The sequence below is a fragment of the Melozone crissalis genome, unplaced genomic scaffold, assembly GCF_028551555.1.
Source record: "Melozone crissalis strain CALT ecotype California unplaced genomic scaffold, PUWL_Pcris_2 ptg000063l_1, whole genome shotgun sequence".
Taxonomy (NCBI): domain Eukaryota; kingdom Metazoa; phylum Chordata; class Aves; order Passeriformes; family Passerellidae; genus Melozone; species Melozone crissalis.
The window spans coordinates 5,608,623-5,621,857 of NW_026535841.1; the positions used below are offsets into that span (position 1 = coordinate 5,608,623).

General features: G+C 44.1%; 1 protein-coding gene across 1 annotated transcript in view; it reads left to right on the plus strand.

The window, feature by feature from the left end:
• Positions 1-3,067: 3,067 nt before the first annotated feature.
• Positions 3,068-13,235, plus strand: part of TAOK3 (TAO kinase 3) — a 45,282-nt gene continuing 35,114 nt past the window's right edge. The window contains exons 1-8 of the mRNA XM_054288552.1: positions 3,068-3,153; positions 4,313-4,523; positions 7,045-7,116; positions 8,030-8,131; positions 8,394-8,439; positions 8,996-9,092; positions 11,118-11,231; positions 13,010-13,101. Coding sequence (XP_054144527.1) covers positions 4,404-4,523; positions 7,045-7,116; positions 8,030-8,131; positions 8,394-8,439; positions 8,996-9,092; positions 11,118-11,231; positions 13,010-13,101 — 643 coding nt within the window. The 5' untranslated portion in view covers positions 3,068-3,153; positions 4,313-4,403. The remainder of the gene's footprint in view (positions 3,154-4,312; positions 4,524-7,044; positions 7,117-8,029; positions 8,132-8,393; positions 8,440-8,995; positions 9,093-11,117; positions 11,232-13,009; positions 13,102-13,235) is intronic.

Here is a 13,235-nt window from a genome sequence, read left to right on the forward strand (position 1 = left end):
ATGTGAATCTGCCTGGTTTAAGCATTAAAATGGGCGAAATGCCTGGAAAAAACCACAAATGTTGCGTTCACTTGCATCAGGTTAGCTGGGCAAGATAATCTTAACAATCAAAGAAATGACACTGAACAGCTTAAAACGTGGAGGTTCCATATGTTCTCCAAAAAGCTTCTTCATCCAAGGTTGTGGTCTTCATGTGAGGGAATCAGGCCAGGATGAAGGGTTTGTGTTTGGCCTGGCGTTGCAGCCATATGTACCAATTAAAGGGAAGGGGAAGAGCTCCAGCTTCTCAAAAACAACACAAAACCTGCCCAAATCAAACCAACAAAACCATGTCAGTTTGTGGGTGGGGACTGCAGGGGAACTTGAGCACCTTCCTGACTTCAAGCTCAAAAGGTTTCTTACTCAGTTATCAGCTGAATTTATCTCAGAATTCCCTTCTTTACGTTGTGTTCCGGGTTTTGGAGAGACTGAAGTGGTGAAATGGGGCTCTGTGCTTGCCATTCTTGGGAAAATAATTCTGGTGTGAATTTATTCCCCTCAAAATAGGCATCTAAAAATGGGTGCATGAGCCATGTCATGTTGCTCCTCCTCTGAGTGGAATCTGCTGCTGGTCCACCCTGTTTCCTGTAGTTTGTTTTTCTGCATGGAGTGGAAAACTTTGTCCTTGTTTTGCGAAGTACCCTGGTGTAGTTAGGAACTAAAATTAATTTTGTGAGTTTCTGGGCACATTTGAAACAGCCCTATGGTGCTGTGAGATGCAATTCAAACTGGGTTTTCACAAGCCACACACTCTTGAGTTCTCAAGTTTATCTCATTGACTGACATAATTTTAGATCCATGGATTATTTGGAAATGTCAGTTTAGCTCTTAAAGATGCTTCCAGTTGTGTTTCGTTCTTTATATTTAGGTCAAGGTGTTTTTTGTTGGTATTAATACAGCGCCTGGAAGTTTTAAGTGGTAGAAGAGAACCTTTGTGTAGCAAAAGTAGTTAATGAATGGTTTTTAAATGGGAGGATTGCTTAGCATTGAGGGAACTCTGCTGTTTGAAGAGAGTCCTGATCTCCCAAACCCCCAAAATCTTGAGTCACTTGTCACTCCCCTGAGTCACTGCCAGTGTGATTAATGATCTTTCCTTCTGGGGTCTTCAGGACATGCAGAGTCTCAAATGCTGCTTTACAAGGATGAAAAGCAGAAATCAGGCTTCTAATAGAAATTGTTTCTCAGTGTATTAATTCAGCACTTTGGTAATGAAAAAGACCTGCTCAAATTTGCCATATCTTGAACTTAAGTTTTTTCTACTAATGGCACTCAGCTCTTACAATGCTCTGCCTTGATTTAAACAATTTTTATTTCAGTCTCCATATCCAGAGGAGAGTTGGGTTGTTAAGATTTGTGACCTTGCCAGCCTAATGAAGAGCTGTGATGTGTATCTGTGGTGTTTTACACTGTCCAGGACCCAAACTGTGCCTCTGGTGCTGTGCTGGTGTCTGCAGAGGGCTCTCAGGGTTTGTGGGGTCCTGTGGATCACACTGTGTTCAATCAGCACAACTCAGGTTGCTCTTGATTCACTTTCCACCCTAAGTTTTTAGGTTTTCATTACTGGGAAATAATAGCCCTGCTGAGCAGATTTACCAGGAAGATTTACTTGCCTCACTACTCGTGTCTGCCCTAATTGGAAAATGACATTATTACTTAGGGCTTAACTCTTAAGTATTGACATTTAGGCCTCCCATTTTAAATACCTTGAATAGTGGAGCTGCACAGCCTTTCTTAATGGCAGAGAGGTTCATTTGACTGGAGATGGATAAACTGTTTTCTCCATCAGTTTGTTTTTATTTTTTTAAAAGCCAAATGGATTTTTTTGTTGGCTGAAGAATGCCAGACCTGAAATACTGCATTCTTTGCCCTGTCTGCAGGGCTGTAGTAAATATAGCACCTTTGGGTGAGGCCAATCAGCTGAAAATGAATAAGCATTTCATTCATCTGGCTTTGTTTATACTTGAGATATTTTTTTTTGAAGCAAAACAGTGCAGAACCTTTTTTTGGTGCTCTTCAAATAGCCTTTAAACAGCTTGATGCTATTGGCCTGTGGTGAGATAAAGTAACAAAAATAACGTTTTTGGTAATGTTAGCTATTAACAGAAAGATTCCTGCTCATTTATTTTTTTCCCTAATAAAGCAGAGCATGAGTTAGTGTGTCATTAAATCAGGTGCCTATTAATTCAGATTTTGGCAATGTAACTATTGCACTGTGCTTAACTTGGAAGCATTTCTGCTGTGCATGTAGCTGCAGGATAACATTTTCCATGAGTTCAGGCTATTCCCAGCTCTCCCTGTGTGGGGACAGCAGTGGCTCTTTGGGGGTGTCCCTACACCCATGGCAGTGGGGACATCCCTCACTGTGACCTGATTGCTGCTGGTGTGGCTCACTGGCTGGTGCTCCTTTTCCATCTTTTCATTGCTCATCCTCTCCCTGCTGGAATTCAGCAGTGTTTGTCTTCCTGATGCCCAGGGCTTTCCCTGGAACCTTCTGTGTCATCAGGCAGAACTCAGAGACTCAAGTAATGGACACAGCCTTGTCAGCTTCTGACAGAATCATGGCGTGGTTTGGCTTGGAAGGACGTCAAAGCCCATCCAGTGCCACCCCTGCCATGGCCAGGGACACCTCCCACTGTCCCAGGGTGCTCCAGTCCCTGTCCAGCCTGGCCTTGGGCACTGCCAGGGATGGGGATTCTTTCTGAGCTTTCTCCCTTTTATAAATTATCTAAAAAGCAGTGTCTGAGAGGGAGCTTCCTGTGCCTAGCAAGCTTAAGAGTCTTTATAAAAGCCATTTAACCTCTTTTCCTGGTTTTCTGTCTTCCAATGGTGTGTAGTCCAAGGGCTTTGGAGCACAGAAATGGTTATCCTCACCTAAACACACCCCATCAGCATTCTCAGCCAGTTCTCCTTGTGCTTCCCCTGTGGTCACTGGCCTTTACTGGATGTGGTGGTTTTGTGTGTTAGAATAAGGTGTAAAACTTCAAAGTCATGCCTCTAAATCCAGTTCCTTGTTTTTCTTTGCAGAGTAGGAGATTCTGGAGGGCTGGGAGCACAGGACAATGCTGCTGGAAGGAATGTGAGCCACGGAGCATGGTTGGTGCCACAGCTATCCAGGTGAGCTCCTCTCACTGCCCCTCTCCTCTCTGCTCCATCACTGACCCTCAGCCAGGCCAAAATTCTGCCTTTATCCAGGTGGCATTTGAAGTCCAAAATCTTCTAAAGCCTTTTCTGTCTGTGTTTTAATTTAAAATTTATCTGATTGTTACATTTCAGCTGGTATCCCATTAAATGCTGGCCTGGTTTAGGTATAGCTGAAGGTCCTGGTGTGTGTTTGCAGGAGTTTGTTGTGCACAGACAAAAAGTGGCCTCAGTAAAGGAGGTGCTGACCACAGGTGTGAAAGTACCTCCAGACTGATGGAAACTGCTCCAAGTGACTCAGTGCAGCTCTTCTGCTGCATTTTCTGCCAAAAGCAGATGAGTAAAGGCCCCCATCAGTGCTTTTCATATGAGTATTTAATGAGTCAATGCAGATTTTTAAAGATGTTTTGTTAAGAAATAGAAAACCTCCTGATATTAGGATGTTTCTTCCTTTTTTTTTTTTTTTTTTCCTTTCCTCACAAATAAAATTTTGGGGTTGAATACTGGAAGTCTTCATTCAGATTCAGCACAGTTCTGTGCTAAGGAAGGATTTAGGGAGGCAAAGATGTGCCCTATAGATGGAGTTTAGGATTCTTCAAAAGCAATTCCATGTGCTGGGAGCAATCACAATCCAACAGCGCTGGCTGTCATGCAGCTCTGAGTAAATAAATGAGAAATAACAAGTACAGGGCTGCAAAGTGTTGCTGTGGAACAGCAGCTGACTTTTCCACCAGCACCAGCTGGCAACTGGGAGTAGAGAAACAAAGCAAACAGCCCAGGAAAGTAGGAGGAACAACAGAGAGAGTCTAAAAACTGCCACACTGGGAGCCTGGCGTGAAGAATAGCAAACTCCTGTCACAGGATGTTTTGCATAGCAACAGGACTCTTGAATTCAAGTGGACTTCAGTGTCACTGCAGCACTTGCTTCCTGTGTGAGATAAAGAGCTGTTGTGTCCTGAATGCATTTTAATCTCTCTATCTAAATAGGAGTAATAATTAAAAACAATTAGCTGGGGGGAGGAAGCAATGGTGAAGGCTATTGCTGCTGGAAGCGTTTCCTCTGGTGCTGCTGTCACAGAAGTGTGAACAGAACCACGTGCAGGGGAAGCAGATTAAAGATGGACTTTGCCAGCAGGTGCTGAGAGCTGTCTGCAAAGGGCTTTGTGGATGAGGGGAGGAATTGGCTGGGACTGGAGAGCACGGAGCAGTTCCTGACACGCCTCACCATGCGCAAAGGGGTGCCAAAGGACCCGGAGATTGCTGACCTCTTCTACAAGGATGATCCTGAGGAAATCTTCGTGGGGTTGCATGAAATTGGACATGGAAGCTTTGGAGCAGTTTACTTTGTGAGTAGAGTTGGTTCTTTTTTTGGAGAACAGAATAATTTCAAGTGATGTTTTGGAGGCTTTTTGAGCATTTGTAGAAGGAGGTGTTCCTTGAGTTTTTAGTGCTTTGTGTGCTTTAGTTTTGTGATAACACATCTCAAAAAGAAGTGTTTCCAAACCACTCCTGATGTCTTCAATGTTCCACCTGTATTGATATACATATGTATACATATATATATATATATATGAGGCATCTGACTCCATGTTCTCAGAAGGCTAATTTATTACTTTTGATACTATATTATATTAAAGAATACTATACTATACTAAAGAGTACAGAAAAGATACTTACAGAAGGCTAAAAAGATAATAATGAAAACTCGTGACTCTTTCCAGAGTCCTGACACAGCTTGGCCCTGATTGGCCAATGAGTCAAACAATTCACACCAGAATCCAATCAAACAATCTCCAAACACATTCCACATGAGCACAACACAGGAGAAGCAAATGAGATAAGAATTGTTTTCCTTTTCTCTGAGGCTTCTCAGCTTCCCAGGTGAAAAATCCTGTGAGAAGATGTTTTTTCACAGAATGTGAATGCCACATATTTATAGTAGCAGTTTACTATAGTCTTAATAGTGCATCAAACTATCCAGGTCAAGGATATGGTGTTTTTATGCTAAAAGTTGACTTTAAACAGCTGAAAATTAATTTGCCAAACTGGAATTTCAAGCTACTTGGAGCTCTTATGTTTGGAAATCTCTACAAGCTCCTTTATGGCAAAAGCAAAGAGAGTTCCTCAGAGGAATGGGAATTCACACAGGATGGATGTATGGCATTCATTGATACACATCTCATTTAATCTGGAAATGAGAAAAATGGTGCTTTTACTGTTGGTATCAAACAAAGCCAAAACCAAAACACAGGAATTAGAAATAATTATAATCCAGTTGGCATTAGTGAGACTGAAGTAGAATCAATATTGAAAAAATCAGTTAAAGCCAAATCAAAGCTGCTTGGAACCATGGTCAGCCACACAGGAGGATCAGGTTCACTGGAGCTGGATTTCTGAATATCAGACAGCAAAGTATTAAGATAAGATCCCTGACACATCTAGATATTATTATAAGCTAATATAAGTTATTTTAAGCATTCCAGTTCACTGTTTGGAGTTGTGTGAAGTGATGGAGGTGTTGGTGGAACTGTTGTAAGGAGAGGAACCTTAAATTTTATGTCATATAAGCATTTCATGTATATTTAGAGAGATAACAATATAATTTCTCGAGGTATCATCTGAAACAGGCCTGAGCACATGGCTGTTCCCCAGGTGTGCTCACACAGCCCTGGAATTGTCTCAGCCAGGAGCATCCCAAGCTCCAGAAGGGAAAGTGGCAATGTGTCCTTCAGTGACAAATCCCAGCTGGAGGGACAGACACCATGGCCAGGTGGAGCTGCTTGGAATTGATGTGACAGGCAGAAAAAAGCATAAATACATCTGAGTAAAACTCTCTTGATCTCCTCTGTGCTGAACCAGGGTGGCGGGTGCTGGGGAAGGGCTTTGCCTTATCCCAGAGTTTCTCATTTTCAGCTTTCTCTGCCTCATTTGAGCTGTGAGGGGCCTGTGCCACCTCCCTTCAGTAATTCCTGTGCCCCACTGGTTCACTCAACACAGATTTTCTTTGAAGTCCCCACATGCCTCAAAAAAATGTCATTAGTTAATACATTCCTTGAAAGGAGGATTTACCACATTTAGCTTCTATTATAGTTTAAGCTTTAAACTGTCACTAATTGGTTTTTTTTGTCCCAAAAAATGGTTGGAGGTACAGAGATTTCAGCAACTGTTTTAAGACCAAAAGCTTGATGTTTTTTACCCTTAACAAGCAGAAATGAGGGCAGTGCCAGTCCAGGCAAGGAGAGATCTTTCCAAACCTGAGTTTTTAGCCTCTAATTACCATCCCTGCATCATCCAAGCAGAAAAGTAAAATTTTGATGGCTGCATAATCTTCATCACACAACTAAGGTCTAGTGCAATGAAAGGAAAGCTTTTAAATTTAGATAAATTCCAGGTTGAATCATCTTCTTGAAGCTGGAAATTGAAACAACTATTTAAGAATGTCAGTGTTGTATGGAGTTTTTGGATGAAATCATGGAGATTTTGATACACCTCTTTATTTGTTTCTTTGGCAGACATTTTGCCAAATGTTCATCTAAAACTGTTTCTGCTGTAATTCCAGTAAAACTGTGTTTTGAGGGTTCTCAGCTGATGCAATTTTGGGCATTTTACATATCAATAGCACAAAGTCTGAGGAAGGAACAGTAGATATGGCCAAATAAAAACAGGGGAAAGTGTCCTAACAGTTGTGAGGTAAATCATATCCTGAGGAAGATGTCTCTGAGATGCAGCAGCTTGCAAGGATGTAGGAGAAAAAAAATCCTGCAGTTGCCACAGGCACAGCTCACTCCATGGGGAGGGGAAGAAAAAATGAAGCTTTTTTCAGTCTATTTCTTGCTTTTTTTCAATGTTTCTCTTTCCCTACTCCAGGCTACAAATTCCCACACTAATGAGGTGGTGGCAGTCAAGAAGATGTCCTACAGTGGAAAGCAAACAAATGAGGTGAGGGGAATAAAGGCAGCTGTGCATTCAGGAGCTGTGGAAATGTGAAATGTGGAAATGGGAGCAGTGGAATGAGCTGCAGCTCTGGTTTGACCCCTGCAGAACAGCTTTTAATGCTCCCTTCCATGGGAATCGTGGAGGTTTGCAGAGAGAAAATGAGTTTATGCAAATTTTGATAAATTGTTCGGTTGAAGGAAGTGAGTGGGGATTCAGAATGCCTGGATGGGGCTTGTTATTCAGAAATATTTCGGAAATCTTTTAGAAATCTTATTTCAGAAATAATTTTATTAAGAAGCGTGTTAAGAGCACACTGGCCACTGGAGCACATCTCTGAAATTCTTGAGGATCTATCAAATTGCAAAGAGCTGCTAATCTCAGTCTCATTTCAGTTTTTGTGTTAATGGTTCCTCTGATTTTTGTGTGGAACTTGGACCCGCTGATCCTTTGGATGGTGCATGGATGTGCAGGGTGTGTTTGTTTGTTAAGAGCAAACAGGGCTGGTTTAAACTCATTTTTCCTTGCTTTTTCTCCCAAATGTCAGTGGTTCTGTGCTGTGTTACAGAAGGTGAGCAGCTCACTGCTACTCTCTGTAGTTTCTCACTAACTTTGAGGCCACTGAACACTTCAATTTGCAAAGCAGCATTTAAGTGAAATGTATTGCAGTTAAAATGAGGAAGAAAATTATTTTGGCAATCCTCAAGCTGTTAAATATATCTTGGGGGGATCCCAGTGCAGGAGGGACTCAGACAACTGATTTACAGCTGTGCTTTTGCAACACTGACTTTCCATCTTCATATTGTAAAATCATTTTATGGTCACTTTTCAGACTGACCTACAGTGTGTGGTGAATGAAAGGATGAAGAGGATTGAAAAGAGAAATGTATTTATACTTTTTGCTTTGTTTTTTCATTAGAAATGGCAGGATATCATCAAAGAAGTCAAGTTTCTGCAGCAGCTGAAGCACCCCAACACCATAGAGTACAAGGGCTGTTACCTGAAGGAGCACACAGCATGGGTGAGTGAGGGCTTGTGGAGCAAATGGACATTGCAGCACTCAAACCCTCAGCACAGGCTCTGAAATAGCTTTGAACAACACTAAAATAAAGTCAAATTTTGCATCTTCTGATGGAAAGCTAACAAAACCTACTACTTTTTTTTCCCCCCTTAATCAGGGCGTTAAAGCCACCATGCTATTTAAATTTGGAATGTAAAGATGTTTCCTAATTTCAAAATGCTTCCAGAGATACCTGAAGGCATGATGTTCTCTTTTTTTGCAGTTGGTTATGGAGTACTGTTTAGGATCAGCTTCTGATTTATTAGAAGGTAAGTTTGATATATCTTGGATTTTCTTTTTGCCAGTGCCCCCCACCTGAGTTTGATGGGAGGGGAGTTTTGCAGATGCTCTGTCTGTCCTGCTCCATTCTCTAGGAACAATTTCAGGCTTTCCCAGTGCTACAGATAGTTGGCATGCACATTTTAATTTTATCAAATGAAGGTGTAAAAGTATACAGGTATATTCCAGTAATCTGTGCCTTTTTAGGGTGTCTGTTTTTGGAATATCCATAATAAAATCCTGCAGAGATCACCAGTGTGCAGGAAAAATTATACATGGGTTTTAGAACATGAGGTTGATATCACCTCAACAATGGAACAGCACCTGCAAAGAAAGAGGGGAATCTAAGTCAAAATAGGAAATCAGAACCAAAGTTTACAAAAATTAATGTTCCTTGGGGGCCAAGATCACAGTCTGCGTTCTTTCCTAATTTCTCTTTGTAGCAGATTGGTGATATTCCTTTCTTTAAAAAACACTTTCCCAGGAAAATATCCCAATTATTTCCTTCTGTTTTGTTTATTTTCTTGCTTTTTTTTCCCCCTGTAGTTCACAAGAAGCCACTCCAGGAAGTGGAGATTGCTGCCATCACCCACGGTGCCTTGCAGGGGCTGGCCTACCTGCACTCCCACTGTAGGATCCACAGGTGAGGCTGCAGCTGCTGCTGCCCTTCCCTCTGCTGCTCCCTGGAGTCTCAAAGCTGCTGAGAAACTTGTTCTAACAACTTTGGAAAAAGTTATTCTACCAACATTTTCTCTGCCTTTCTGGCAGTTGTTCTGTGCGGACCCTGGTATCAAAGGCTGCCCAGGAATGTTGTACTGAACACTGATAGGAGAATATCACCCTAAATGTGCCAAATAAATTGGAGTTCACTGAGCCAGACTATTTCTAAGACTAGATAATTTGTCATATTTACATGTGAATAAGTAAAACTGTATTGGTTTTGCACAGCCTGGTTTTTGGTAGCAGGGAGGTCACAGAGGTGTGATGGAATCACAATTAGGTGATGGGAGTGTAAGTCAAGGATAAAACTACCTGAGGAGAAATCCAAGCACTTTTCCATGGAAGGTGGCAGAGCCCTGGAGCAGCTGCTCATGGAGGATGTGGATTTTCCCTCTCTGGGGACATTCCAACCCCACCTGGCCACGTTCCTGTATCATTGATCCAGGGGGGTTGCACTGGGTGATCTCCAGAGGTCCCTTCCAGCCCCAGCTATGCTGTGCTTCTGTGACCTGGATTTCCTACAAAGGGTACAAAGGGAATTCCAGCTTTTCCCTGCTGAGCTGGGGAGCTCAATCTGCTCAGCCAGAAATGAGCAGCAGTGACACATCCCTGCTCTGTGGCTGCTGCGACAGAAGGGGACAGGCGGGAGGGCGAGCCCTGCCTGGGCGGGGAGCAGCGCCGTGCTGCTGCCACAGCCCCAGCGACAGCTGCCTCTGCCAGGGGGAACGGCGAGGACAGGGCAGAAGAGGCAGAATTTAGGCTTTGGGGACCGGATTTTGGTGTTGGGGACCCAATTTTGGGGTTGAGGACACGATTTTGGGGTTGGGGACCCAATTTTGGGGTTGGGTCCCGCGGGTCCGGCCCCACACGGGGTCCTGGCGCGGGGGCGCCACCTGGTGGCGAGGGGACGGCACTGCAGCCCCGCGCGGCTGATGGCGCGTGGAAAAGGAGGGAATTCTTGCGTTTTTATTATTTAATTTCAGGCATTTTTATTATTTAATTGCAATTAAAATTATTATTAAATTATGGTTAATTATTATTGAAGTAGTATAAAATTGTTATAACATTATTATTAAATTATTTAATATAAATAATAATTAAATTATTATTTAATTCAAGGCTGGCAGATATGTTGCTGATACCTGATGTGGCTGTTGAGCCATGGTATAGAATCGCAGCATGGTTTGGTTTGGAAGGGATTTTAAAGTTCATCTAGTGCCACCCATCCATGGCAGGGACACCTTCCATTGTCCCTGGTGGCTCCATGCCCTGTCCAGCCTGGCCTTGGGCACTTCCAGGGATCCAGGGGCAGCCACAGCTGCTCTGGGCACCCTGTGCCAGGGCCTCATCACCCTTATAGGAAAGGGTTCCTTCCTAATTTCCCATCTAACCTGCTCTCTGTCAGTAGGAAGCCATTCCTTGTGTCCTGTCCCTCCATCCCTTGTAATATGGAATAAATCCTTCCCCATCTTTCTTATAGGCTCCCTTCGGGTGCTGGAAGGCCACAATTAGGTCACCCTGAAGCCTTCTGTTTTCCAGGCTGAACAATTCCAGTTCTCTCAGCCTTTCCTTGTGGCAGAGGTGCTCCATCCTTTTGGCTGTTGTACAGGGAGGGTGACAGGGGAGGTGACAGCAAAGGGGACAGCCTGTGCTGTTTCTTTTGTACTTTTGAGGTGCTTGTTCTTGCACACACAAGACTTCAGCACTTGTCCTGCAGCAGAAGTGTTGGGATGTACCACTTGTGGGTGAAATATTCAATAATACTACTTTTGAAGCAGTATATATTATTTTTGAAGCTGCCCAGGGAATGGGGGAACAGAGGTTACACTCTCAGTGAATTCTTCTCTGTGTCTCTGTCCCAGCATTACAAATTGCAGACAAAGGCATCTCACCAGAGTTTGCATCATGCTGAATGACTTCTTTTTCCTCTTTTTTTTCTCTCTTAAAGGGATATTAAAGCTGGAAATATTCTTCTAACAGAACCAGGTCAAGTGAAACTGGCTGATTTTGGGTCTGCATCTATCGTGTCCCCTGCCAACTCTTTTGTGGGAACGCCTTACTGGTGAGTGAAGCCTGCAGTGCTTCAGTCCTTTATAGAACTGCTCTCTTCCCTTTCCAGTGCTTCACAATTCAATAACAATACCTGAATAAAATGGCCAAGCAGTTTTCCTGAATTCCCTGTGTCCAGATCTTCAGGAAGTCTGTCCTTGCTGAGGGTCCACAAGGAGAGGTTTGGGCCGTGCAGTGCTTGGAAATGGCTCCACTCTTGCAGTGCCATTGGCTTAGAAATACCTCACACTTGCCCCAGGTGATGGGGCTGGGGCATTCATGGAGAAAGGGGACTAAAAATGCCTCACACTTGCCCCAGGTGATGGGACTGGGGCATTCATGGAGAAAGGGGATCCCGTTATTCTGACTGGAAGTCACACAGCTACTTCAGTCCTGTTCAGAAGGAATTGCTGAGGGGTCACCCGAGTTCCTTGGCATTCCCAGCACTGAGGACCAGCACAGCTCCATGCTCCACTGGTTTTGTGGCAGAGGCCCCAGGCAGTGCTGGGAGGTCACCATGGCCCAGCCTTGGAATGAGGCCGTTTGGCAGGAAGCCTTTTTTTTTAGAAGAACACAATTTAAGAGGCTGAATTTTTGCAGGCTGTGCCTGCTGCTTCTCTGTCCCCACTTCATCCCTTTATCCTGGACCACCACTGTTCCCAGTTTCCCTGTTCCAGCTCCCACAGGCTGCATTTTCCTGCTGGAAATGCTCCTGGTGTGCCAAGGGGCAGCCTGGGGGAGGGTGCAGGGGGTGCCTGTAGGGCTCTCCCAGCCCTGGCTGTCAGCCTGCAGCTACAATGCCTTTGGAACTACCCCCCTTTTCCCCTTTTTTCCACCTCCCTTTTCCCCTTTTTTCCTCCCCCCATTTCCCCTTTCTTTTCTCCCCCTTTTCCCCTTTCTTTTCTCCTCCCTTTTCCCTTCTTTTCTCCCTCTTTCCCCCTTATTTCCTCTCCCCCTTCCTCTTTTGCCTTCTTCCCCTCTTCCTCTTTTTTTCTCCTCTTTTCCCCTTTTTTCTCCCCCGTTTCCTGTTCTTTTCTCCCCTCTTTCCTCTTTCACTTTCCTTTCTGCCATTTTTTTCTTTCCCCTTTTCCCCCTTCTTTCCTCTCCCCCTTCCCCCTTCTTTTCTCCCCCCTTTCCTCTTTTGCTTTTTCCCCCTTCCTCTTTTTTCTCCTCTTCCCCCTTTTTTTCTCCTCCCTTTCCTGTTCTTTTCTCTCCTCTTTCCTCTTTCACGTTCCCCTCCTTCCTGTTTTTTCTTCCCCTTTCCCCTTCTTTCCTCTCCCCCTTTCCTCTTTTGCTTTCCCCCTGCTTCCTCTTTTTTTTTCCCCTTTCCCCTTTTTTTTTCTCCCCTCTTTCCTCTTTCACTTTTCTCCCTTCCTTTTTTTTCTTCCCCCTTTTCCCCCTTCTTTCCTCTTCCTCTTCCTCTTTTCCCCCTTCTTTTCTCTCCCCCTTTTCCCTTTCCTTTCTCTCCCCCTTTCCTCTTTTGCTTTATCCCCCTTTCCTATTTTTTTCTCTCCTTCTCCCTTTTTTTTCTCCCTCCCTTTCCTGGTTTTTTCTCCCCTCTTTCCTCTTTCACTTTTCCCCCCATTCCTCTTTTTTCTCCCTGCTTTCCTCTTTTGCTTCTCCCCCCTCTTCTAACAAGTTGCTGCTGTGCTCAGTGCCTGTTCCATTCCAGCACACTCCTCCTCATCTCCCTGCTGTCTCTGCTGGCCTGTGCCTCTGCTCAGGGGGCTGGAGCCACCTCAGGTGGTGTCCCTGTGTGTCCCTGACTCAGCCTTTGCTCTGTGCTTGCAGGATGGCACCAGAGGTGATCCTGGCAATGGACGAGGGGCAGTACGATGGCAAGGTGGATGTTTGGTCTCTGGGGATCACATGCATCGAGTTAGGTGAGTCAACACACACCTGAGGTGGGTGATTCACTCTGCAGTGTGTTAGGAAGTCCTGCAAAATGAGAAGATCCTTATTCCTCATCAATTTTCCCCTTTAAAATGACTTGGAGCACCCTGATAGTTGAGTTCAA